The 27,570-nt window shown below is 43.5% G+C and overlaps 1 protein-coding gene across 3 annotated transcripts in view; it reads right to left on the bottom strand.

Moving 5' to 3' along the window:
* ANKRD44 (ankyrin repeat domain 44) overlaps positions 1 to 27,570 on the bottom strand; it is a 164,377-nt gene that overhangs the window by 59,335 nt on the left and 77,472 nt on the right. For all 3 annotated transcript variants that reach the window (XM_068137965.1, XM_068137966.1, XM_068137964.1), the window contains 6 exons: positions 22,043 to 22,126; positions 13,396 to 13,474; positions 9,399 to 9,469; positions 4,078 to 4,278; positions 2,701 to 2,788; positions 828 to 970 (listed from right to left, as the gene is read on the bottom strand). In XM_068137965.1, the coding sequence (XP_067994066.1) occupies positions 828 to 970; positions 2,701 to 2,788; positions 4,078 to 4,278; positions 9,399 to 9,469; positions 13,396 to 13,474; positions 22,043 to 22,126 (666 nt within the window). The remainder of the gene's footprint in view (positions 1 to 827; positions 971 to 2,700; positions 2,789 to 4,077; positions 4,279 to 9,398; positions 9,470 to 13,395; positions 13,475 to 22,042; positions 22,127 to 27,570) is intronic.

Genomic DNA, 27,570 nt, shown 5'->3' with positions numbered 1-27,570 from the left:
AGATCAGTATTATAAAGACGTAATTAAGATGATGTTAATTCTTGAGGACCAGCTTAGGAACCAACTGCTGTTCTGTGAAATAGGACAAGACAGATTGTACAAAAGACTCGGAGATGATGGGAATTCTCTTCCACAAAACACAGGTGTCTCAAGGATCCTATCCCCAGTGGTGGAGAAGGTGGAAGTTGAAGACAGTTATTAGCACAGTATTGCTAATAACAGGGAATACCTATTCCCCTTCAGCAGCCTGTGAACATGGACTTAGGACATTATTTTACTAGGTCAAGGCAGCTTAAAATGTAAAGGCAAACACAATGGCTTTGTTTGACACCTCTGTCCAACCAGTGCAGGCTCTTCTGGTCACCTCACCACTACTTTGAAACTCTGAGCTGACAATATTGCATCAAGAGAAGTCTGTGCTCTGCAAAAAAAGTGAGTTCTTTTCCAAAGTGAAAACAAACCTTCTCCTCCCCTCTGTCAGCTACAGAGGAAATACAGGTCCCTAAACTTAACCAGCCTGAACTGTTATTAGTAAAGTATGCAGAGTATAAGTTGAGAGCCAAGAGAAAGTTCATTATTCCATCTTGCTCTGCAGGAACAGCAGATACTTCCTCATTTCTTCAGCAAGGTGGCCTGGAATATACTGTCCTTATTTGAGAAGGTTTCCTGGCCCTTAAACCAATAAACCACATGGTGGTCCAGAAAGTGGGTAGTATTTTCATGTAGAAGCTCTGCCAATGTCTGTAGCAGCATCCGGAAGGAAGGAGCAAAGATTATCTCCAAACAGGGAGAGATATGGAAGCCACAAGCAGCACATTACTACATACCTCTACCCCCAGGTTAAGGAGATGTTTCACAACGTTAATCTGCCCATTGGATGCAGCTGCATGAAGTGGGGTGTAACCCTTCTTGTCTCTACAAGTCACTTCTGCACCATGATTAATCAGTAAGGCAACAACTTCCAGGTGACCTTCAAAAGAAGAAAGACAGTCATCACAGAATTATAGCATGTTTGGGGTTGGAAAGGACCTTTTAATCATGAGTTTACCATCATTATGGCATCAGTTCTCTAAATTCCTGCTTTCTTGCTAAGGCACTGCCCTTCTCACCGCTCTTTCCCAGTGCTCCCATGGTTTTACAAGGGAAAGTGAAGCATTCTCCTAAATGTTCTTAAACCTAGCTCTAGGACTCATCAAAAGAGGCCTCAGCAGTCACACAGATGAAGAGCTGACTTGCCAGATCAATGGGACATCTGTCCTCGGTAGTGAAATGCCTACCCCTGAGTTAGGGTCTCCCTGAAGAATGCAGAGGAAGAGCTGAGCATCTCAAAATACAGCTTGAAACCTACCTGTATCATCCATTTCCTCCTATCCCAGAAGGTCCCAAACCACCTGGGCCTGCTTTCCCAAATAGTGCCCTAGCCACCAAAATTGAACCAAGCCTACTTGAGGAATAGTCCTTACTGTTTCATGCTGAAACAGAGCTGTCTTTCTTAGAATTACTAATTTATTATGTCAAACACTATCTAAAGTTGTGCATCATCTGAATTGTGCAGCATTTGCATGACAAAGGTAGCTCTGGATGTGTGCAGGACCCTAGAAACTTTTTGACACCTAGGAAACTTTTTGACAAAGTCTAAAGAGCCCTAAGATATTAAAGCACTCAAGAAAGCACATCAGGATTTGCAGGGGAAGATGTTTGGATCTCATTATCTAAATTCTGATCAAATCACACCCAGACTCCCAAATCCCATTGATAATTCAGGCCTTAAACATTACCTAAATATTTTGAGAAGGACCTCATGTATTTCTGAAAAGAATTAAGAAACGTGGAACTGCACAGCACAGTGTAAAAGGCCTTTCACCTCTATGGAGTGGAGTTCAAAGCCAAATCACACTCATTGGCAAGAGCCTTTCCATCTGTCTGTGTATACAAAACCCCACACAATATGCTTTTCTCACAGCTTGAAATCTCTTATTATCTCCTTTCCAAAAGTGACAGGATTAGAATCAAGATTTTGACAAGGCAGATGAAAGACTTCTTGTCTAAGAGTACACAGCACCTCACAAATTATAACCTGGACTAGAGTGCTTGGCCAAAACAAATCTCTTGTACAAGTGTCGCCACTACCTCAGGCAAGCTGGTTCTAGTATTTTTAAGTCATAATGCCTCATTGTAAGATTTTTGCCTTCAACTTAAAAGGAATTACAAGGTCAGTGATTTAATCAAGCAGTAGTTGGTAACACAACTGATGTTTTGAATAGATGGATCAATTGCTTTTGTCCACTCTGGAATAAAAGACAACAATTTGCTCTGAACAGGAAGAAAGCCCATGAAGCACTTCCTAACAATATCATCAACTAGCTGCTTTTAGCATATCTATCTACATATTACATAAAGTAGTTTTCAAGCCCAAATATACTTCAGGCTGGAAAAGGAGGCAGGGTAAAAAGTGCAAAATTAAGAAAAGGAACACAAAAAGCTCACGATTATCTGTGTTACAAGGGAAATCACAGCCAAGTTCTTACCAGCTGCATGACCATGAATGGACAGCAGGTATTGAGATCAGCTGAATCCTTCCCTCTTCAGAGTTAACATAATGCTCACTTGCCCTGGCCAGGTCTGCTCATGTTCATTGTAAAGCATGCTGTGGTTTGTCAATAGGACATTAAACAGAAGGAGCAACAGCCCAAGCCTCACCCATGTATGCTGCCCAGTGAAGAGCTCTTCTGTCCTTCTTGTCAAAAGCGTTGATGTTTGCCCCCTTGGCCAAGAGCAAGTTCACCATCTAGAAGCAACAAGGGCAAGTAAGCCAAACCTGTGGATCACACACTCAACAGCTCATAACAAATCATTCTAGCAATGAAGTTCTGACCACAAAATCAATTTGTGAATTACACAGACACTGTTCAAAGCTGTGTGCATTCATGACATGGACCAGTGATGGCCACAAGTAACCAGGACAAGTTCTGTGCCCACAGAGGTGGCTGAGAGCTTTCCATACAATGCTGGCATTTTAGACAGGTTGGTTAAGGGATGGAAAGCTGCTTTCCCACTGACAAGCATCCAATATTAAATGCAAGAACAATCAGGGTTGTAAAGAAAGAAAATTGAATGAAAAACTCATTCAACAACTGTCCTTTTTCAGGAAAGCATTCTAAAATCCTGAATTAGAGAGCTGGATGTACACTGCTTTGCTACAGAGATCAGCTAATAACAGCTTATATCCAATTAACATTTCTGCTAAGCTCTACCCAAAAGAGCTTTAGATGATGATGGCTGGACTCAAGCACTACTTCTTTCCTCTAGTGAGGCATTTTGAAGGGCAAACACCCCTATCTTTTTACAGGGACTACTCTTCCTCTTTCTTCTTTTAGTTACAGCACTTTTAAGCACAGAAGCCTAATGTTCCAGTCCAAGAGTTTGCATTCCAATTCTAGATCTTCAGGTATGGAATAGGCAAACAAGGATCCTTTCATCTGTACTTAAAGACACTAATAAAAACCCTTAATGGGCTTTATCTACAAATGTATGGGGGTTTTCACACAGAAACAGTGATCAGACTAGAAGGGTTTCCTTCTATAACATAAGTAGAATAAACAGAAGCACATTTTATGGCTGAACTTGATAATCTTAAAGGTCATTTCCAACCAAAATGATTCTATAATCCTATGATTTTCTACAAAACTAATCAGAAAAGCAGACTGACTGTATCTCACACAGCCAGAATCCATCAGTTTTCCCTTTTTTTCCATTCTGCCACTCCTACTTTCACAGGCATTCAAGCTCAACAGAGCCAAGAAGATACTTGACTTGCCAGAGCAGCTGGCACAGCCAGCTCTCCAAGCTTGCACAAACATCTCACTGGCATCCTGGCGCTGCACTGGTACTTTCCAGCCACTGTCTTGTTTCTGCAGGTAAGAAATCTGCTCCCAGTTTGCAAAGTAGTTGACAGACAGAATTCATGGGACTCAGGGAGAAGAGGCTCAGCCTAGACTTAGCCACATCAGCTCAACAGTTTGAATGATGACAGCAAAGGAACAACCCAAGGATCAGTTATGCTCTTCAGCAACCCACCTCAATGTGGCCATTGAGAGCTGCGTGGTGCAGCGCTGTCCGCCCGCCCCGGTCAGAGACGTTGACGCTGCTCAGCATGGGGATGATGACTTCTGCACACTTCACTGCCTTGTTAGCAGCTGCCACATGCAGCGGGGTCTGCCAGTTCTTGTCCCGAGCATTGACGTCAGCTGAGTGCTTAATCAATACTTGCACTGCTTCCTGCAATGGCAACAAGATTACATGTGTCTGCTCTGCTCTAGTGAGGATGCATCCAGTCTACTGGGTCCAGTTCTGGGTTCTCTAGTTCCAGAGAGAGGGAACTACTGGAGAGAGTCCAGAGAGGGCTACAAAGACGCTGAGAGGCCTGGAGCATCTCTGTGAGGGGGAAAGGCTGAGAGACCCCCACCATGCTGGGATTCTGTGATATCCTGACATTATCAAGGCTTTATACATGCTTTCATAAAGCATCATCACAGCAAACTAACAGTTTTAGTGTCTAACTAGATGAGAAAGAAGACTTGAAAATTAGTGATAAATGGATTGTTGTTGAAAGGGGAGGTCCAATGAGGGGAGTTTCAGTTTCACAGTATCACAGTATCACTAAGGTTGGAAGAGACCTCAAAGATCATCGAGTCCAACCTGTCACCACAGACCTCATGACTGGGTCTGGGGCTATCTTCATTAATGACTTGGATAATGGGATAGAAAGTGTGTTATTAACATTTGTAGAGAACAGGAAGCTGGGAGAGACTTGTTAGTTTGGCAGAAAGTGGAGTCAGAAGGCCTAGCTGATCCCCAGACATCCCTTTCAATCTCTATCATGCTGTAACACCCATAGCCAAGTGATTCAATACATGGCTGAATTACATCACAACCCAACATCTCCCAGTTTGATTTTAGGATGTCCAAAGCTGCCTATGCTGAGAGTTTAACTTGTTCGGTTGATTAGTCATCAGGACCTCAGTCATCATAACCATGGTCTCATTGAAGAAATTAATGTCTTTACTTGAGCTCATTTTTACAGAAATTAATTACAAAATTAAAAGCACATCACTTGGGGCTGTAAGATCATAGCAAACTCCTGTCAGTTTTACTTAGAAGCAGGAAAAAGGAGAAAATAAAGCAGAATATGCAAAAGAAAAAATTTCACTTTGCAAATACATGGGAATCACTTGCAAGGGTTGATGCTGGGTGTCTCCATGTTAGCATCAGCATTCCTTCCCTCCCCAAGGGCTAAGCATAGGCCAAGGGTCTTCACTGCAACATCCATTCTGTCAAACATCATCTTTAAAGGTTAATTTTGTTGGTTAGAAGTGCCTGCTTCCCAGTGAGAAAATGCACTGTTCTCTCTTGAGAGACAGTCTCACTGGAGAATTCACAATCAGTTCTTTTCTGCTTCTCCTCATGTGTCTGCCAGTAAGTCAGTCAGAGGGAAAAAAAAAGTCTCTCTCAAAATTACATTTTGTTCTTCTTCCTTTTTTCTCCCACAAACAAACAAAACACAAAGGAACCACTGGGACACATCAGCATTGAAGTAGCCCTCTCTGCTAATTCCAGCTTACAGCTGGAGAGCCCAAGTCATAGGACTTTATTCTTCCATAAACTGAAAAGTTTTCCAATGAGCCCAGACAAAATTTATTAATGAACAACAAATACATACAGAGTGTTTAAATAGTGCTTTTGTGTCTGGAATAGCCCAGGAGAGCGCCTGTGACCTGCATCAACAGCACATCCTTTACTAGGAGCTTTAACTCTTCGTCATCAACCCATCTCAGCAACCTCATTTTAGAATAGAATAGAATAGACCAAACCAGGTTGGAAGAGACCTTCAAGATCATTGTGTCCAACCTGTTATCCAACCTACCTAATCAACTAAACCATGCAACCAAGCACCCTATCAAGTCCTCTCCTGAACACCTCCAATGATGGTGACTCCACCACCTCCCCAGGCAGTCCATTCCAATGGGCAATCACTCTCTCTGTGTAGAATTTCTTCCTAACCTCCAGCCTAAACCTCCCCTGGCGCAGCCTGAGACTGTGTCCTCTTGTTCTGGTGCTGGTTGCCTGGGAGAAGAGACCAACCTCCGCCTGTCTACAACCTCCCTTCAGGTAGTTGTAGAGAGCATTAAGGTCTCCCCTGAGCCTCCTCTTCTCCAGGCTAAGCAACCTCAGCTCCCTCAGTCTTTCCTCATAGGGCTTGTGTTCCAATCCCCTCACCAACTCACAAAGTGTCCTCTAACAGATCTATTCAGATCGTGACACTCTGGCAGCATCAAAAGTGATGTATCATTGTTGAGGTCTCCAGAGGATTTTGGTCTTTAAGTTACAGGCCTATTTTGAAAGGAATTTAAATGGGATTCACAGGAGATCTCCCCAGCTGGGACATGAGGTCAGCAGGAAGAGTCATGCACTTTGACTCTTCATGAAGGAAGAAAAAAGTTAAAGGGGCATTTTTAGAAGTAAACAGCAAGGACTGAAAAGTCTGAGCTAAAAATATTGAGACTTTTTCAAAATACTATTAGCACATTTTTGTTTACATCTGCACATCTGCTCCTCTATCACATTTGGGATTAAAATGTTAAAATCCTTATGGAAAAGTTTAAACTTTATTGCTGTATCCCTTTTTATTAACCACATTTCTGTACATGCATGCAGCCCACAGCTACAGTGCAAGCTTCTGCATTCAGCATCTCCAGCTATCCCAAGTCACCAGAGTGAAATCCCTTTGTCAAGGCTGAAAGTGGATCAATCCATTAACAATCCTGCACAGAGACACCTGAGGGTTGTTGATTTGTAAATAAGCATTTCCATTCCCAAAGCCCACTTGAAAAATCCTTCAGACTTAAGTGAAAATGTGTTCATGGTTTTAATCAGTTCAAAAACAGTGCTTGCTAGGAGACAGCTTCTGAATCCTGCGAAGGCTTCATAGAAAAGACTGATAATAAAAACTTAAAACTCGTAAGTGATCTTTCTGTGGTGCAGCAGACACACTGGAGGGAAGGGAGGCCATCCAGAGGGACCTTGACAGGCTGGAGAGGTGGGCACAAGCCAACCTCATGAGGTTCAGTAAGAGCAAGTGCAGGGTCCTGCATCTGGGTCGAGGCAATCCCAGGCACAAATCCAGGCTGGGCAGTGACTGGCTGGAAAGCAGCCCTGAGGAGAGAGACTTGGGGGTGCTGGTGGACAAGAAGCTCAACATGAGCTCTCAGTGTGCACTTGCAGCCCGCAAAGCCAATCAGATCCTGGGCTGCATCAGGAGAAGTGTGGCCAGCAGGTCGAGGGAGGTGATCCTCCCCCTCTACTCAGCCCTGGTGAGACCCCACCTGGAGTACTGCCTCCAGTTCTGGAGCCCCTATTACAAGAGGGATGTGGAGGTGCTGGAGCGTGTCCAGAGAAGGGCCACAAGGATGATCAGAGGGCTGGAGCACCTCTCCTATGAGGACAGACTGAAGGAGTTGGGGCTGTTCAGTCTGGAGAAGAGAAGGCTCCAAGGTGACCTAATTGTGGCCTTCCAGTATCTGAAGGGGGCCTACAGTAAGGCTGGGGAAGGACTTCTCAGGATCTCAGGTAGTGATAGGACTAGGGGGAATGGAATGAAGCTGGAGGTGGGGAGATTCAGGCTGGATGTGAGGAGGAGGTTCTTCACCATGAGAGTGGTGAAACCCTGGAATGGGCTGTCCAGGGAGGTGGTTGAGGCCCCGTCCCTGGAGGTGTTTAAGAGCAGGCTGGATGAGGCTCTGTCCAGCCTGATCTAGTGTGGGGTGTCCCTGCCCATGGCAGGGGGGTTGGAACCAGATGATCCTTGTGGTCCCTTCCAACCCTGACTGATACTATGATACTATGATTCTAAAAGCACTGGAATGTCAAAATCCACTATTGGTCAACTTCTGGACCATGAATTTATTTCCTACTATCAGTATGAACTACAAATTCACCTAGTGCTGTCTACTGCCATTACTGCCAGTTTCGTCCTGTTGAAGCTGCACATTTGTTGGCTTCTGTCATAAAGTAAAAGCAGCACTGAAAGAGCCTCAAAGCACTGAATCTTTTTTTGAAATTATGACCCAAAGTAGCAATTGTCATTGAAATAACAAAGTAAAAAAAAAAAAAACAGGAAAAGAAAGTTATGTGTGTTTATAAAATACATCACAGACTACAAAAAGGCACCAAATGCTGCTGCCTTCCCCTCCTGCCTCACTATTGCCCCCTGGGCTATCCTCACTTTGATGTGCCAGAGCTGCCAGCATCTCATTGCGCAAATGGCCTTCAGCTGACAAAGAGTTAAGGATGAGACACAAACCCACAGAAAGGCATCCATTTTCTGTTAGGACTGTCACTGGCAATGAAAATCATGTAGTCTGACGCACCCAAAAAAAGAAACCAAGCACACTGCAGTTCCTGCATCAGAAAGATTGTGGCTGTGTTTTAAGGATTGAGCCTGACCTTTGTTTTCCAACATGGCTTTTTGTGTTTTGCCTCATTACAACATTAATACTCCATCAGATATTCCTTTCAGATGGTTTCAGTGGATGCCAGCAGCTGGGAAGCTCTGCCATCAGCCAAACAATGCCCGAGTTCAGAAGCGAGCCCAGGATTCCTGCCTCCAGGCTTGGCAAGCGCTGGGACTGCTACGGAGGTGAATTGAGTCCATCAGTCTCTGGAAGACAGCCACCCTCTGTCTCTTTTGCAAGTCCTCCCCTCATCCCCAGCAGCCAATTCTGTCTGCAGCTGGGCTCACTGTTAACTAAGTACTAAGGGGTTAAAAGTATAGAGGGAAGTCCAAATTGGAAAGCCAAGAAAAATGGTGCAGTTGAAAACAGAGTCATGCCTGAGCTGCAATCCTGGTAGTTACTGCTGCTTCTTTATGAGACAGTAACAGAAGTACAACATGATGCCAGAAAATTTCTAGTCCTCAACTAAATGAAAGATGGGCTTACCCTTCTTCATGCATGAATCAAATGCATTCACGGAAAACCTAATGGATGCCCTTAAATGCAATTAACCAAAACAAATTATGTGGCAATAGGTGTTGGATCACATCCACATCCACTCCCTTCTGGCACACATCCATATGGATGTATTCCTTCTTTTATTTCACCACTTGAAGATGATGTGGCCACTGTAGACCACTGTGGACTCCATCCCATTTCAATCCATTCCAACAGGATGAAAATCAGCCACATGAAGGCTCCAAAGAAGCTGTAAGTGGTTTGGAAAAGCTGGCCTCCAGCAGCACGGCTAAAGGTCTTTGCTTGCATCACTGCACCATCTACTACGGCTCTCCATTTCCCCCAGCTTGTAGCTCCTGTGCAAAAGCAGAGTAACCAAATCTTACTCACTTCACTCCTTGAAGCAACTGCTCGATGGAGAGGAGTCAGCCACATGTTGTCCTTGGCATTAACTCGAGCACCTGCAAGTGAAGAGGAGAGGTTAAATCCATGCCTTGGGTATGACTGGGAAAGAATTGCCCAGCTCTTTCCCAGGAACAAGAAATGTGCTGTATGTGGTACTCCCCATGGCTCTTCTGGCACCCTGCTCACCTTGGGAGTGCATTCCCATATCCCAGAGAGAGAGCAGCTGAAGTGTGATTTGGAAAGAAAGGAACTGGATAGGTGAGACTGCCATCAGACTGCATTGTCTACCAACACAACAGAATCAATGTGTCTTGTAGGGGATTACATACTTATGTATGTACATGTATGTCTATGTGTATGCAACAGTGATGAGCTGATACAGTGCTCAGAACACTGTTGTTTGAAAGAAATAGTAAAGATATTCACTGATGGGACACCCTAGAAAGCAAATCTAGTGAAAAGGACTAGATAAACTCACTTTATAAAGGGCTTAACCTGAAAATATCATACCTCTCAGATCTACAGAGAACAGAAGTAGTTGGAATAGACTAGCACAGGCAGAAAAATTTGAGTGAAGCACAACTTGTCATGCACATAGGTTGGATGAGCCTCTGGGCTTCACAAAGAAAGGAATTCTTAAGCTTCATTTTGCACCATAAATTAAGTGCATACAGACACCTGTAATTAATAAATCACACTCTGAATAAGTACTTTCCGAGTGCTGTTTCTCAGGAATATTAAGGTGCTTGCTTCTAATCACCGCAGTTACTGGGAACTATGCTAGACAATCAAAGAAGAAACAAGTTCTTTCATATTTCCACAAGCTGGCAGAGATATTTTTTTTGGCTTCAAGAAAAAGAAGCCACTCTCATAACTATGGCAACAGTTAGAGGCAATCCTCCCATCTCGCTCAGCCTGGTACCTGGTACAACCTGTCCCCTGAAAGAACACCCTTTGGAAAAGGCAATGGTTTCAGAGAGTTTTCTAATGAAAAAACAAGGAAGCTGTTAGCTTATTTTCCTTCCATGTTGCAGTTGATAGGTTTTGGTATCTTGCTCTTTGCCTGCACTGCCTGAGGCTCTGGAGCCTCAGAATGCAACAACCTCCTCCACCACCAGGAAGCTGACAGACAGGACTCCAAAGCACCTTACCTTAACTTGATTTGGCCTGCTGAGGGGTCTTGGGACTGCAAACTGCCTAGAGAAATTATACTGATTGCCACCAAATACCTCTTTTTGTGTTTGAAAATGTATTTTGTATTTGGGGTTCTGTCTTATATTCTGAACTAGGGTTTCTTATGGTTTCATTAACTCTTATAAGCAGATGGTGGTGACTCAGAAAAGCTTATGTGTGGAGCAGCAAAGCATAACAAAGATATTCCTCAGTATTCAACAACTCCAGTGGCATTGGTGAACACAAAACAAGACCAGTATAAATAAAACAATACGTAGCGTGCCATCAGCCTTCTCTTCCTCTGCCGTGTTCCACATTCCTTTACCTCTCTGGGGCTCTTTATGTTGCAAAGTGAGACTGCTCTTACATACCTAATGCAGTGCGTCAGCTGAATATAATCTGATTTCTGCTTTTGAAGAGCTGCACAGTCCAGCTGCTGCCTGTTACACAAGTTGCTGCTGCTGTCCATTCACTGAGGTGCACATTTTCTGAAGAGATGTTTTGCAAAGTTTCCCTCCATCCTGCCCTTTTCCTTCCCCAAAATTCTAGGTTCCCAGCAGCTCCTTGCAGGCAACAGTTAATGACAATGAAAACCCTTCACCAGCACTGCTGTTCTCCTTCAGGGATGGAAAGTATCTGCCATTTTAGAGATGAAGTGGATGCACATGAGCAGCAATGCTCATTTTTTCAAAGCTGTCCTCTACACTTCATGAATTTGAGCATCCATCCTGTGACAGCTCTTTAAAAGCACTAAGTAACAGAGAAATCCAACTCTAAAGACTAAGTGCTCCACAATACGCTAAGGTGCCTAAAACAAGCATGCCCAAAAAGCAGAAGCTTAAATTTTCAAGTCCATCCCACAACATTTCTCCAAAGCCACCCAGAAATTCAGTATCCATCTCTTCACTCTGGACCAAGCACCTTAACCATGTTTCAGTGGCCTTCCTCCAAAATTCTGTGAATTAATCTGTACATTTGTAAGGACAAAGAGTGCTCATAATCCACCCAAACTGTTGTATATGGTGCTCTTCACAGTTCAGTCTTTCTTGAAAAGATAAGCTGCTTTAAAGACTCCCTTAATATCCTTTCAGCCAGACAGAGCAGTCATCCACCCCACAAAATATCCATTTTAAATCAAGCCATCTCCACAGAAAAGCCTCTTCTCAGCCCCTGCCCTAGGAAGGGCTGGACCTGTGGGTCTGAATGAAAGATCTGGCTGTTTGATTTGCTCTGTGAGGCTGAAGTACACAACATAACATCTAGAATTACAGATAAGAACAACAGAGAGAAAACTTTCTTTAACATGCCTGTTCTGGAATCTTTGCCATCATGTACTCTCAAATTTTTCTGCCAAAAGAGGAAATGAATCTGAAATTGCCTCTGTTCTCTGGAGAGCCGAAATAAACAACCTGATGCTGGCTTTCAGGGATAAAGTTACCATCCCTTTATCCTAACCAAAGTACAATTTTCCATCCAGCACATCTGCCAGACCCACAGGTCCCTAATAAACCTAGATTCTGCAGCCCAGATCTCCAAAATTGGGGATAGCCAACAGAGGAAGGAAACTTTACTCTTTAACCTACTAATGACGTTATTCATGTGCAACTTTCCAACTCCTGCCATGAGACACAGGAAAAATATAAGGCATGCCCCTCAAAACACCCTTTTTTTGTGTCATGTCTTTTGCCACAACCACAGTTTGGAAGTATTTCCTTTCTTTGTTTGTTTACATACATTCTGTTCTCCAAATCTATTCCCCAAATCAACTTCCTAACTCTTAGACTCAGGCTTCTAACATAAATACCACTTACAATTCATTCAAACTCATTCATAATTCTTTTGCCACTATTCCATAACAGCTTTTGCTCAACAGGGATTAAGGCTGCATTTCCATTGTATGCTTTGGCATGTTTCTGGATTCACAAATACCAACTGTTTGAATGCTTTACAAGTTTAAAAAAAAACTTAAAACCTGCTTGCTTTATTAGCTCTGCCCAGTCACTACAAGTTTTATGATTCTATCCCCAAATTTAAACAGATTTTCTAAGTGTTAGTTTGGAACTAAAATGTAGCTGTAAACAGAATTTACCGGACGTTTCGTACAGTTCAAGAGGGGTGGACTCCTCAGAGTTTACTTTATAATAATGGTAAGTTCATCTAATTCAACTGCTCTGAAGAATAACAACAACAGACAGGTTAAAAAGTCATTCCACTGGAGTACTGAAAACCTTATAGCTTGCAGCTGAGTTGTTTTGTGCTCTCTTGGCTGCTGGATCTTGCTGCTTTGCTTGTGGAGTTTGGGCTGTGCTATCTTCCTTCCAACCTTGGGCCTTTTCTATTTGGTTTCTGTAAGAGGTACAAGGGGAAGGGGGAGGCCAAGCTTTTTTGGGGGCACTCTGTCCCTAAGGGGGTTGGCAAGGGGACCTTGCGTGAGCTGTTAAACTGTGTATGTGTGTGTATATATATAAAAAAATACATTTTGTACATGTTTATTGCATTTCACACTGTTATATTTAGGGTCTTTCGCAAATACAATTCTATTTTTACTTCCAAATTATGAGTGTGGTGGATTTGCTCTCTGGGGGCAGATTTACCAAAAGATAAATGGTTGGGGGTCATCTAATTCAACCCATAACACTAAGCCTGCAACAGCTGCAGTCAGACCTGTGAAACTCAGAGCTGACACTCCCCAAGGCTCACTTGTGTATTCCTGGTAGCTTTGAAATCCGCTAATTTACAAGTTGATACCACTTGTAGCTTTGAAATTAGCTAATTTACAGGCTGGTACCAGTGAGAGACGCCACCTTACCTGACAAAATGAGCAGCTCAATGATGTCTGCATCCCCCAGGAATGATGCAACATGAAGAGGGGTTCGTTTCTCAGCATCCTACAAAACCAGAGATTGGTCACTTATAAAACACAATCAGTAACTGCAAGTGTTAGCATTAAAGAGCTATGGATTTATACAGAGAGTGCTTCATTTTGAAACTCTGTGTATTTCTGTTTGACAAGGACAAAATTCAAGGGCTGAACAACACACTTCCTCCCAATAATCCTCTACTTCTTTATCACTTGGTTTCACCAGACCATACAGAAATATTGCCTTTACTCCAACACCCTGACCACAGGAAGATCAGATCAAATCTAAAGTGAGGAAAGACAGCATCTTTGGGTCTCTTTGGGAAACTTTTTCCACTCTTCAGTACTGCAGTCACATAATTCAGATGCTTCTGTACATCAGCCTTTGTAATGCATTTTGCATCAACAATATAAAACCAGACTGCTCAGAAGGAGAATGGTTTGGAACCATATACAAGGACAAGCAGCAGCCCTTGCAGTCTACAAAGACTCTTGCAGATAATTTCACCTGGGTGTCTACAGCAGCTCAAAATGGGCCCAGCAGATACCTTAATCAACCTTTACATAAAGAAAATATTACCAGTCAGGGCTGTGCCTTTAAACCTAGAAGAATTGCTCATAATGATACATACAACTTCTGAAATATATCTACTCTTACTTGATTTTTATAATTTTCAGCCTCAGGGAGTCTCAAATCTAAGGTTTTCTTTTCTGGAGTCAAGGGGTGCAAATGCAGTGTTCCCAAAACACCCTTTTATTTACTGCCTTAACCAAATGATTCCAGAACACTGAGCTTCAAAACAAACTTCTAAACATAGTAATATGGGCAATCAAAGAACTGCTAAGCCTGCTAATCATGCATTTGACCCCTGTTTCCAGTCCTAAAAAGACTTCATTTTGGATTCTTAGCCACTAAGATAAAATCTTTAGTTAGACATATCAAATTACAACCCAGCAGCATTAAATAGTGTAAGCTGGTAACAGATTTAACACCTCCTGCAAATTATACCACCACAGCAACCCCGCCAGGCTTCACATTGTCTCCCTGAAAGATCATTCTGAGCCTGTCAGGTAAAGTATCACCTTAAACATGTTCAAGAGGTTGTAAAACTGCAAGCTGGTCTGGACTATCCTCAAAGTATGTTCTATGTGTGAAGAAATCAGTGTGGCAGAATCGTTTGTTGTGTGGATGCAGAAAACTGTTTGCCAGCACTGCAAGGCACAGGAGCCACTGGTCACGAGAGTGAGTTACATTTATTGTTTTTCTTAAACACATGACGTATGTAATCTTTCTGCTGCAGTAGGTTTTGACCTCAAGTATTGGCCATGGACATAAAATACCGATTACGTGACACCCTGTTTGTCACAGGTCAAAGGGGAAGCTACCATAGAATTTCACCTCCTCACTTCTCATCTGCTCTGCCCTAGGTGGGCCACATCTGGAATACTGCATCCAGTTCTGGGCTGCCCAGTCCAAGAGAGACAGGGAACTACTGGAGAGAGTCCAGAGGAGGCTACAAAGATACTGAGGGGCCACCTCTGTGAGGAGGAAAGGCTGAGAGACCTGGGGCTGTTGAGCCTGGAGAAGAGCAGCCTGAGAGGGGATCTGATCAATGCTCAGCAAGAGCTAAAAGGTGGGGGACAGGAAGATTGGGATTGACTCTTCAGTGGTGCTCAGTGACAGGACAAGGGGTAATGGACACAAACTGGAACCCAGGAGGTTCCATCTGAACAGGATGAAGAACATCTTTCCTTTGAGGGTCGCCAAGTCCCTGCAGACACTCTGCACGAGGCTGATGCAAACAGAGGAACTGGAGCATCTGCCTGTAGGTCCAACCACATTCTTGTGTACTCCTCAAAGCCATGGACCCCTTCAGAAAGACTTAAAGTGCTCAGTGGCTTTGTATCTGGCCCATGCACTAATAATCTATTCAGCTGCACATCTTGATGACATGATGGTAGTAAAAGGAGTACAAAGAAGTAAATCAATAAAGACTGAGAGAAATAATAATTAAATAAATAATGGGGGGAAAAACAATAAAAAGAGAGGGCAATAAAAAGTTTGTTTGTCATTTCAGGGGGAAGTCTGGCAGCACCCCAAACCTGAACACACATTATCAAGGAAAGAAGTTGGGGGAGGGGAGAATAAATGATAACAGGATTACAAATAGTGTTAACAATCAGGCTGGCTACAAGCACAGTCCTCAGAGGAATAAAAGGTCACTAAGAGATGGTAGATAAGCTAACCAATGGCTAGAAAACTGTGCTGAATTGAGATAAATATTCCCTCCCCAAAACTGCATTAAGTGACTTGTCACAGAAAAGATGCTGCTGCATTTTAATATCACCTGTACACATTTTCTATTAGAAAGTATAGAGGAAGGAAATTGAGAATCTAATGAGCATGCAGTGGAGGACAGGAGGCCTCAGCAACACTCAACATACACTTGAACTGTTGAAGTGACACTGATAAGGCCCTTCACAGGCTTCAAGTTAGTCTAGTCCTTAAGTGCTTTATTGGATCAGAGCCTCAGAGCACACAGAGATTAGCAGGACAGTGATGAATCATATCAGCACAGGTAAAACATTCAGGCACATCAAGAAGGCGGCCAACAGCTTCTCCTCAACACAGCCTACATCTCAAAGGACATAATGAATTTCAACTTCTACATCAATGGCAGATGTCCAGGTCAGAAGAGGCTTGGAACAGAGTTATTTCCTACTAAAATACAGGAGCAACTGCTACTGAAAATAAATATCTGCATCCTCTTTTTGTCACACAGCTGCCTGAGCAGCCAACAGGAACAGATGAGCACAGAGTGAAGTGCCACAGAAACTGAGTTAACGAAGTGTTTGGATTCCCACCACCTCCCAGCAGGCAGCAATCTGCTGGGGTGGCAGAAGGAAACAAGCTGTAAGAAGCACATGAATGGTCATAACTTCCATCGATACAAGGCTAACCAAAACATCAACAGAAGCAAACCTCCTGCTCACTCATTTACTGTTGTTTTCATCAGAATACACCTTACTGAAACAGCTCTATGTAGCTGGTACCATTAAAACACAAGCAAACTTTCAGACACAGCTTGACTTCATGAAAATTCATTACTGGGAACTGGTTAGAACTACTGAAGAGCCTAAAAGAAAATGAGCAACTACATCTTGGTCTATTTACAACCATTTAGAGCCAAAACTTGATTCTGTACAAAGAAAATCTCAGCTACTTCAGAATTTCCTCCCTCTCACAGATGCTTTTACTAAAGCCTGTAATTCACAGAGCAAATTCAACCGGGAGCTGAAAGTGAACTCAGGCCTGGTGCTTCTCCTTCTGCTCTTGCAAAGCACAGAAATTCCAGTCTCAAAGTGCAGATCCAGTTGCCAGCACCTCTCATCTCCCTAGTCTTCAGTTCAGCCTCAGAAACTAAGAGTTTTCTGGACTGAGTCTTTAATTGTCAAGTGCCCATGAGGTGGAAGAGGCAAACATTTTGATATTCCAGAGACAAAAGAAATTATCTTCCCTCTCCTCCTCCATCTCAAACTTCTCTTCCATTAGGCTGACTATAGCTTTTGTGCTAGAAAAAGACCACTTTTTACATTAATTACTAATCTTAGACTGATACTGTAGAAACTTTACTGAGCAGTGAGTTTCCAGTGTAAGGCTCAAAGGCTGGAGTTAGTGAATTCTTCCATTTCTATAAATGCACTTTAGTCTTTGGAAGAGGAAGTGTTGATGGCAACATCGCTTGTGAATGGATAGGAAAAGCAGACTGCAAAAATTCAGCCAGTCCAGGCTGACTTAGATGACTTTGGAGAAACTGAAGCAGCTATAGCCAAACCCTGTCATGTCTCAAACATTTTGAGGGCAATTTGTTGCCACAGAGCAGCAGCACAAAGGTAGGTAGATAGATAGACAGACAGAAAGAAAACTTAATACCCACTAATATACTAACATGCTGTAGAAAGCAACTCCAAATATTTCAGACACTCAGGAAACTCCAGAATATCCTCTCCACACATCAGACATCTTCTTTATAAAACATTACAACAAGCTATTTGTTTTCTAAAAGAAAAACCATTTCTTCTAAACATGCTGGCTGCATCAACATCACAAGCATCAACTCAATTTTAGTGTTCAGTTTCCTTAGAGTCCTGTGAATTGTTCAATATTTCCTTCTGTAGGAAAATAAAAATCAAAAATTAAGTGGCCAGCAGGTCAAGAGAAGTGATTCTCCCAACTCTACACAGCTCTGGTGAGACCCCACCTGGAGTACTATGACCAGTACTGGAGCCCCTATTACAAGAAGGATATGGATGTGATGGGACATGTCCAGAGAAGGGCCATGAGGATGATAAGAGGGCTGGAGCTCCTCTCCTATATACAGACTGAGAGAGTTGGGATTGTTTGGTTTGGAGAAGCAAAGGCTCGGAGGGGACCTTATTGTGGCCTTCCAATATCTGAAGGGGGCCTACAAGAAAGCTGGTGGAGGACTTCTCAGGATGTCAGGTAGTGATAGGACTAGGGGGAATGGATCCAAGCTAGAGGAGGGTAGATTTAGATTAGATGTTAGAAAGAAGTTCTTCACCATAAGGGTAGTAAGACACTGGAACAGGTTGCCCAGGGAGGTGGTGGAAGCCCCATCCCTGGAGGTTTTTAAAGCCAGGCTGGACGTGGCTCTGAGCAACCTGATCTAGTGTGAGGTGTCCCTGCCCATTAGATGACCCTTGAGGTCCTTTCCAACCCTGACAATTCTGTGATTCTGTGGGAAAGGCTGGAAAATTAACAGAATATGAAATAGCACTACTAGAGGATAAATATCCACTGAGAACACAGCTATGACTTAGCAGGAAACTGTCATACTGTGTCAGAACAGAAGCTTTCCAAAGTTCTTGAAAAAGTCCTCCAGAAGACCTTCCAACATAGAACTACATCTAGAAGAGGAGCATTTATTTGTGGGACAGCTTTATCCTCCTGTGAGGATAAACAAGCAGAAAACCATCATTCCTTGGGTGAGAGCAGAGATGAGGGCTTGGTTCCCAAGTCTACTGAAAATCCACCACATGATAGTCCCAGGTCATACATATCACTCCAAACTGAACCACAAGCTGGGTTTCACATTAGCTATCCCAAGCAGGCATGCCAAGCCTTTCAACCCACAATCCTGAACATGTGTATGTAAACTTGCACCCTCAGGCACTCGTGCTACCTCAAAAAGCAGCCTTAGCCATATTACAGAAATATACAGAACTTTGTGTGCATGTGAAGACCTGGATAAAAGCTGAATCCTCCTCATGAAGGCAGTCCTGAAAATCTGCCTTACCAAGAAGGATAATGAGAAAAAGAAGCCATAAAGAGTATGTGTCCTTGTCTATCAAGAAGGACTTCTGTCTTGCTACCCTTATCTGGTGACAAACCACCCTCTATAAATACTTTCTTCTGTGTTTAAGGCCCTGCTGGTGCAGACATTGCCTTAAAGAGTCTCACTGCTGAGGTGAAGGGATATGTCATTTATTTTCCTCCAAATATGAATGCAAAAGAAGACATTCTGGGAAATCAAAGGTTTGTGTAAATTTTGAGGTTTAGGGTTGTATCCAAGAGAAAAAGCAAGATTAGGGAATAAAGAGGAAAAGTAGAGGAGAATATATGTCTGGTTTGGCTTGCAAGTGTCTCAAAGAATCACCTGGGATGGAAGGGACCTCTAAAGGTCATCTAGTCCAACCCTCCGGCAGTGAGCAGGGACATCCTCAACTAGATCAGGTCACTCAGAGCCCAGGGATGGGTCCTCAACCACCTCTCTGGGCAACCTGCTCCGATGCTCAGCCACCCTCATTGTAAAGAACTTTTTTCTAACATCTAATCTAAAACTACTCTTCTCTTCTCATTGGTTATGAGGAAGAATAATTGATGGGGTTTTTTCCTTTTTTGTTTGAGTATTTTGAAGGGAAACTAAACTTGAAGACTGAGATGCAAACGGAAATTTTATGGGGACATTGTATGCAAGAACCAGGCTCTGCACACGTAAGATGTTTCACAGCTGCTTATACTATGAATTCCAGCTAAGCAGAGGTGAACATTAGATCCCATATAATCCCTAGATGAGGCTCTGCCCCATTCCATCACTCTCTTTTCAAAATCACCACAAAAAGCTCACCCCAAAACTCCCCACCTACACAAAGACAAGATGATCACTCTGATATTCCTACATGTAGCAAGTAGGGCAGAGGATGTCTCCCTAAGGCTAATCTGGCGGTCTGTATGGTCCACCCCAATTTTCCAAATGCCCTGGGACAGATTCTCCATGTGGTTTGGTTTTCTCTTTTCTCCTGCCAACCAAACACCTCTTTCACTGCAGCTTCCAAAAGCCATTTTTAAAACTTCAGAACCTCTCAAAAGCTTACTGCAGAACAAGTTTTATTTCACTTCCCGGTCCCACCTATAGCTGAACTATTCCAGTCTTAACACAGCTGACTGAAATAGTCATCAAAGGACAAATCTCTGCCAAACAGTCTCAGAGCTTCCTCTCACGTGAGCAGCCAAGCACTAGAGAAACACTAACATGGAAGTAATTAAAAACACCCTTAAAATAGCAGCACAAGCACACAGTGCACATTGCCAGCACACAGCATATGAGGGAAAATGCCACCTTCTGAGCTTCCTTTAGTGATATTTGAAACACTTGACCCTTGTCTGCAATCACCAGCCAGAACACAACCCTCAGAATTCATGTTGATGTATCTTTCTAATTACTCCACATAATAGGTTTGGGTTTTGCTCCTGACAAAACAGCTCTGCAGGCAGAGCAGTCTCTGATGGACTTTTAGCACCTTAAGCAGGATTCTGGGAACAACCATTCAGGCTCAATGAATTATTCTATCAAGCGCTACCTACAAAACACATATTCTTCATATAACATCCCACCTGACATTTAAGAGTATCTCCCTAGCAACCATCACTTGTAGCCAAAGGATAGAAAAAACCTTTCAGAAGTCTACAACAACCTTGTAGAGGAAATGCTATTTTGAAAAGCCAACATGAAATAGGGAGGAAATGTTAGGACTGTCAAGCTCACCTAGGTTGTTGAGGGTTTTGGTTGGTTTGGTTAGGGATTTTTTTCATTTGTTATCTTAACACCATGAGGAAAAACAAGTAAGGAGGAAACTCAAGAGAGATGGTTACAGAATTTCAGCATGGTGGGGGTTAGAAGGGACCTCTGAGAATCATCTAATCCAATCTCCCTGCTAAAGCAGGGTCACCTAGAGCAGGTTGCCCAGGATCACAATGTCCAGGCAGGGTTTAAATCTTTTCAGAGAAGGAGACTCAACAACCTCTCTGGGCAGCCTGCTCCCTGTTCAGATGGAACCTCTTGGGTTCTAGTTTGTGCCCCATGTCCTGTCAGTGGGCACCACTGGAAAGAGTCTGGTCCCATCCTCTTGCCGCCCACCCTTTAGCCATTGATGAAGACTGAGAAGATCCCCTGTCAGTCTGCTCTTCTCCAGACTAAAGAGCCCCAGGTCTCCCAGCCTTTCAAGAGAGAGATGCTCTAAGGAAGCACCTTCAGGAACTCACTACAAGAAAATATGCAGGTACTGATTGTCACAGAGCACATCTAAAGGCAAGGTCTTCTTTGCACAGGTTGCCCATTTAAAACAGCAGCAAGTATTTCCTTGCCAGCAAATGGAGTGGAGCCCCAGTTAAACAGATGTGTAAAATCACTCCTCCAGCTCCTTTCTGCAGCTCTGAACCAGATGGTTGGACCCCACTGCCTGCAAAAGCTGCAATGTCAAGACTGTTCCACACAAACTGCTGTTGTAGCCATAACTAAACTGATGGCCTTATGTCAGAGAAAGACATGAAGAAAAGGAAGGTTGATTTAAAATTTCAGGAAACACCTGGAAATCACCATTCTGCTTCTGCTTTATATTCTCTCACCATTTTCAGAGGCCACAGACTGGCAGAGTTCATTCTAATAGGATGGATGTAAGTCAAAATTAAAGGGGAAGAAAGAAAATCCCCACAACTTCTGCACATACACTGAGTTCACATAGTGATGAATATCTTTTTCTCTGCCAAAAAAACATTAACTACTGCTTGTTTACAGCTGTTCACCATTGTTCTGGCTAGAATAAGCCAATCTGCAGAACAGCAATTCCTTTGTGGACAAATCCTGGCCAAAATACTGCTTCCTTGATCTGAGTCCTGAGACCTATAGTGAAGCTCTGTGTCACGCACAGGCAAATGCTGAGTAACAGCTTCCGATCTGTGGAGACTCTTCATAAAAAGAAACTCCACAGAGAGTAAAAAATATGCAGCTTTCAGCTGTTTTCATTCAATTTTCTCAGTAAGAGAGAAAACAATGTCCCTGGCTGACCTGCTCATTGGGAATCATTACCATACACTTCCAAAATGTAGTCACCTGCTGGAGATATTATATTCCAGACTGCTAATTAGGATTCCACTCAAGCCCCCAATCTCTAAGTTCCAAATATTTTCCATTCTGTTATGTGTTAATTAGCAAGGGCATGATTAATACTGTCATGGCAGCAATTCACGAGCATGGTTCTTACGTATCATGGGCACGTAAGGCGCCAAGTCACATACCAAGGCGTTGACATCCTCAGTTTTGTAGATCAGCATCCGTATCTCTTCTGGATCACCGCTGAAAATTGCTTGGACCAGCGGTGGCTGGAAAAATGAAACAGAAGAAACAGCATTAGAGGTTTGTTTGTTGTCTGTTGAAAAGAAGCTAACATTTACTAAATACTGTCCACACACATTGTACGACCCCAGCAACAAATCACTGAGAGCCTCTCAGCAGAGCTCTCAATTTGCTTGAGGATGAACTGAAACCATCAGCATGTTTAGATGCCTAATGAGCAGGGGGTGTGTGGACAAACAGGGACCCCCATTAGAATGGCAACAACATGCAATTAGCCCAGATGTTCTCTTTGGCGTGTAAGGGGAAAACTAATTACATCAGACGCCGCTGCACGCTTGCTGTTGGCACAGCTTGATGGCCGTGCCATCCATATTTAGAAACAGGACATTATGCAGATAATGAATTTCTGGGCAATTACTGAACATCTTGTATCTTTTTACTGATAAATATGCAAGGAGCACAGCTAATTTTAACCATCCAAGAAGCTAAATAATTATTGTATTATCTGAAGTCTGTTATTATGCTGTTATGAATTGGAGGGCATAAATAAATAACCAGGCATAGGGAAGGAACAATGTGCCGTGTTCCTTCCTTCAGCAACGCTGGCATCACTGCCCATCAGTGGGAGGGAGCTCTGCCTATGCTCAGCTGCTCCCTTACACATCTAGAGCTTTCAGCCTTTCTGCTAAGGTTTGCCCTGGACCCTCAGCAGCAAAGAGCCAAGTTGTTACCCAAACTGGCACAGCACAACCTACTGAACTGAAAGAACAAAAACTTTGCTGCTGAAGACTCATAACAAAAAGGACAAATGACAAAGGTACTGGAGAATAAATCTTAGGAATAGCGACTGAAGGAGCTGGGGCTGTTTAGTTTGAAGAAGAGGAGACTAAGGGGAGACCTCATCACTCTCTATAACTACTTGAAAGGATGTTGTAGAGAGGTTGGTGCTGGTCTCTTAGCAATAGAACAAGAAGGAATGGCCACGACTGCAACAGGGCAGGTTTAGACTGGACATTAGGAAACTTTTTCCCAGAAAGAGTGGTCAGGTATTGGAACAGGCTGCCCACGGAGGTGGTTGAGTCACCAGCTCTGGGTGTATTTAAAGACTGTTTGGATGTGGTGCTTGGGGATACGGTTTAGGGGTGAACCTCGTGAACTAGGGTCAATGGTTGGACTTGATGATCCTGGGGGTCTTTTCCAACCTGAATGATTCTGTGAAGGAGGTACAAAGTATAAGGGGTTGTCTTTAGGGTCATCACAATGTATGGTGATTTTAAGGTGTACTTGGCTATTTGACATCCATTGGTGACACCCAGAAGCAGACAGTAGCCTCATTTCCACTGTCACCCCTCTGGAAGGCAACATGTGGCCTCTCTGAGCTCACTGCCAGCTCCAGGCTGTCTCATGGTCCTGCTAGATAAAAAAGCCCCACCCTTTTGGTGCCATGCAATCACCACAACATAAAATAACCCTGCAAACTGGAAGCACATATGCCTACTTATACAATCATAAAGTGGTGTAAGTCAGAAGGAACCTTAAAGATCATCTAGTCCAAACACCTGCCATGGACAGGGACACCTCCTACTAGACCAGGCTGCTTAACGCCTCATCCAACCTGGCTTGGAGCTTCTATAACTTCCCCAGCAACCTGTTCCAGTGCCTCACCACCCTCATAGGGAAGAATTTCTTTCTATTATTAGGAAGAATACCTCCTACTTAAGCACATAAAACCCACAACAGTTCTTAAAAATCCTGCAGAATTTAACTGTCTTGTAAACAAGTTATCTCAAAATCCTCAAGCAAGCTGGATGAAGAGAGAAAATACGATTTCCCCCCCACACCCCATCTTTTCACTGCAAAATCCATCACATCCAAGCATGGAAAGCACGTTTCTAAGCTGATGGTGTCTATTTTAAGACACATTAATCCCTTGTGTCCTTGAGAAGGATTCACCCTGGAATTTCATTCTTGCCGCTCCTCCAACGGAAAAAGGGCTATAGCAGCTTCTTCTATCACAGCTGCCTGTAGTCTTACATATTGCAGTGGATGTGGAAGAAAGGGAGAGAGAGAAAGAAAAAGAAAGTGAGAAAAAAGAAAGACAGAAAGAACAAAGGGAAATTGCTTTTCGCTGGACCCCTTTAGCACGCTTCCTTCCCAGCCCGCATCAGAACAGCCACAGGCTATTCCCCACCAGAATACTGTGTCCAGTTGTGGGCTCCCCAATTCAAGAGTGACAGGGATATGCTAGAGAGTCCAACAGAGAGCTATGAGGATGCCTGCACGACTTGACATCTCTCCTGTGAAGAAAGACTGTGAGAGTTAAGGCTGTTTGGTCTTGAGAAGAGAAGGCTGAGAGGGGATCTCATTAACACCTATAAATTCTTGAGGGACAGGAATCAAGATGAAGGTGCCAGGCTCTTTTTGATAGTGCCCAGTAACAGGACAAGGAGCAATCAGTGTAAGCTGGAACACAGGAGGTTCCACCTCAACACAAGGAGACACTTCTGTACTGTGAGAGTACCAGAGCACTGGAACAGGCTGCCCAGAGAGGTTGTGGAGTCTCTTCTAGACACTTTCAAAGCCTGCCTGGAGGCATTCATGTGTGACCTGCCCTGAGTGACCCTGCTTTGGCAGGCTGGCTGGTCTAGATAATCTCCAAATTAGGGGTTACTTCCAACCCCTAACATTCTATGATTCTAAGGTAAATGGCAACACAACCCAGTGGCCAAGCAACAAATCCCCAGAGCAGCTGGGCTGAGTCACTGCACAGGAGACTTCAGAGAGAGGTACCATCACCAAGAGGAAAAAATCAGCTGTTTAAAGCAGTTTCAACACTGTGTCAGATGGCATTCTTTTAATGGGCAGAGGGTAAAGTGCTGTGCACTGTCACACTAAAACTGAATGCAAAATCCACAATAAGGCCATTTGACCCTTCCCCCAGAAAGGTGAACCAAATGTCTGAATTTACAGGAAATGTTTGACCTTTGAGTCAGCAGCAGCTACTGAACAGGAAAAGCAGAATAACAGTGTGTTCTTTAGGCCTGCAACACATGTAAGATCCTCTCCTCCATTTCTGTCCACCATGCCACAGACACATCTCCATGCAGCTCCTGACATTAAACCCCACCACTGCTTGGGCCTCCCGAGCAGGGCTGCAGGCTGACACTGCTGACACACAAGATGGCTGCCGCTGGCAAAGGCCTCAGACCTTCACATTAAGGCCCTTTCAGGGCTACGAAGATGCTGACGGGCCTGAAGCATCTCAGATTTGTAGATTCATAGAATACCCATTTGGGTGGGACTTTAAGGATCATCTAGTCCAAACTGATGAGGAAAGGCTGAGAGACCTGGGGCTGTAGAGCCTGGAAAAGAGCAGCCTGAGAGGGGATCTGATCAATGCTCATCAAGCGCTGAAGGGTGGGGAGCAAGAATAGAGGGCCAGGCTCTTCAGTGGTCCCAGTGACAGGACTAGGGGCAACAGGCAATGGGCAAAAACTGGAACCCAGGAGGTTCCACCTGAACATGAGGAACAATTTCTTTTCTGAAGGTGCCAAAGCCCTGAACCAGGCTGCCCAAAGAGGTTGTGGAGTCTCCGTCCCCGGAGAGATTCCAAACCCACCTGGACATTGCCATCCTGGGCAACCTGCTGCGGGTGCCCCTGCTTTAGCAGGGATATCTGGACTGGATGATCCCCAAAGGTGGATTCCAACCCCTACCATGCTGGGACTGTGGGACTCAGCCCTTTTTTCCATTAAATTTACTTTTACTACTAATTGTAACAGCAAGAGAGACAGATAACAGAGAATGAATGATCAAAGCCTGTGAACTGGAAAGAACAGCTAAACCCAGTACAGGTTAATAACCACCTTGACTCACTGCTGTGCAGCCTCCTCCACTTGGCCATTTTATCTATATTATTTAATGATTTTACTTCATTTTTTCAAAGGGCTTAGGTCTTGAAGTGACAAATACCTTCTTGTGAAGGAATTTTTACTACCTTTTAAGACACGCTGCTGTGCAAGATGCATAGTCATGTATAATGCCCTGGTAAGGAAGAATCTGCCAGGGGTTTGCAGCAGCATCATTGCTGCAGTTTGAGGTCAGAACTGAGAATGTGCATTCACATCCATCAGCACAATGGAATAAGCATTGCTCCATTCAGCAGATGACAGCTATGAAATGGAGCTCTCACAGCCACATACATGTCAATAATCACAGAATTGTCAGGGTTGGAAGGGACTCCATGGGTAGGCACACACTCCACTAGATCAGTTTGCTCAGGGATGGGGCTTTCACCACCTCCCTGGGCAACCTGTTCCAGTGTCTCACTACCTTCATGGTGAAGAACTTCTAATCTAATCTAACATCTAATCTAAATCTCCCCTCCTCCTTCCCATGTTACTTAGAACAGTAATTTTGTAGAAAAAGTATGAAACTCATCAGTAGGATTTACTAGAGTGTTCTTTACTTTGTTCTGTAATGAGCACAATGGCAAAAGTAAAGTTTTAACTGCAGACATTTTCCACTGACTTCAATCCACCAAGTAAAATTACTGTTGATCTGAAAGCACAATGGTTATTTTAGCTTAAACCCAGTAAAAGAATGTCCTGTAGCTCAGCTGGTGTCCATGCAGCAGACAAGCCACATCAGGAGAAAATATCCAGCATAAGAAAATTCTCCTCCATAGAGCTGTCAGCACAGAGGAAAGCCAAGACTCTTACCAAACATCACTGGCAGGTCTCTGAACCGCAGATGAACTATGTCAGTGGACTGTCTCAAGGATGTTTTTAATTACTGTGTCTGAAGTGGGTGCTGAAGATCCTAGCAAAGCAGTTAGTATCCTCATTGAGTAACTGTGACATGCATTAAAAATTTTGTCATGGTTTGATATCCTTGCTCACTAACAAGGACTGACTTAAGCCAGATTTTGACTTGACAGGAGCTGGAAGCAGACCAGGAAAGGATGATTGATTCCCATGTCAATTTGTTATCCCACACTGACAGTTGCTCTTATGAGTGAATAGAAGTTTATATTGATCCTTCACTTGTTCTAATTGCATTACATCAAGCTGCTGGACTAAACACTTGGATACGTCCATGTACTTGTTTCTCCTTAATTAGCAAGACAGTGCAGCAAGACACATAATCATTTCAGAGCGGTATTGATTTTGTCAGTGTTTTGTCAAGCACCTCTTGTTTTCTGCAGGTACTCAGATTAATCACCATCGCAGGGCTGTCTGCAGTGTCATCTCACCTACATCTATTTGCTGCCACTGGTTGGTGATAGCACAGAGGCTACTCCACTTCCCAATTTTCATTTAGGACTTTCTCCCTGTGAGTGTACAACACATGAATATCCAAAATTCTCTCTTCACACAGAGTCACAGAATCAACCAGGTTGGAAAAGACCTCAGAGATCATCAAGTCCAACACATTACCTAATACCCAACACCTCATGACAACTAAACCA

Source organism: Melanerpes formicivorus, unplaced genomic scaffold (genome assembly GCF_026170545.1).
Source record: "Melanerpes formicivorus ecotype bairdi unplaced genomic scaffold, bMelFor1.0.p_v2 SCAF_5, whole genome shotgun sequence".
In the NCBI taxonomy this organism is placed as follows: Eukaryota; Metazoa; Chordata; class Aves; order Piciformes; family Picidae; genus Melanerpes; species Melanerpes formicivorus.
The sequence above is the reverse complement of the archived record's forward strand: the minus strand, read 5'-3'. Positions and strand labels throughout refer to the sequence as shown.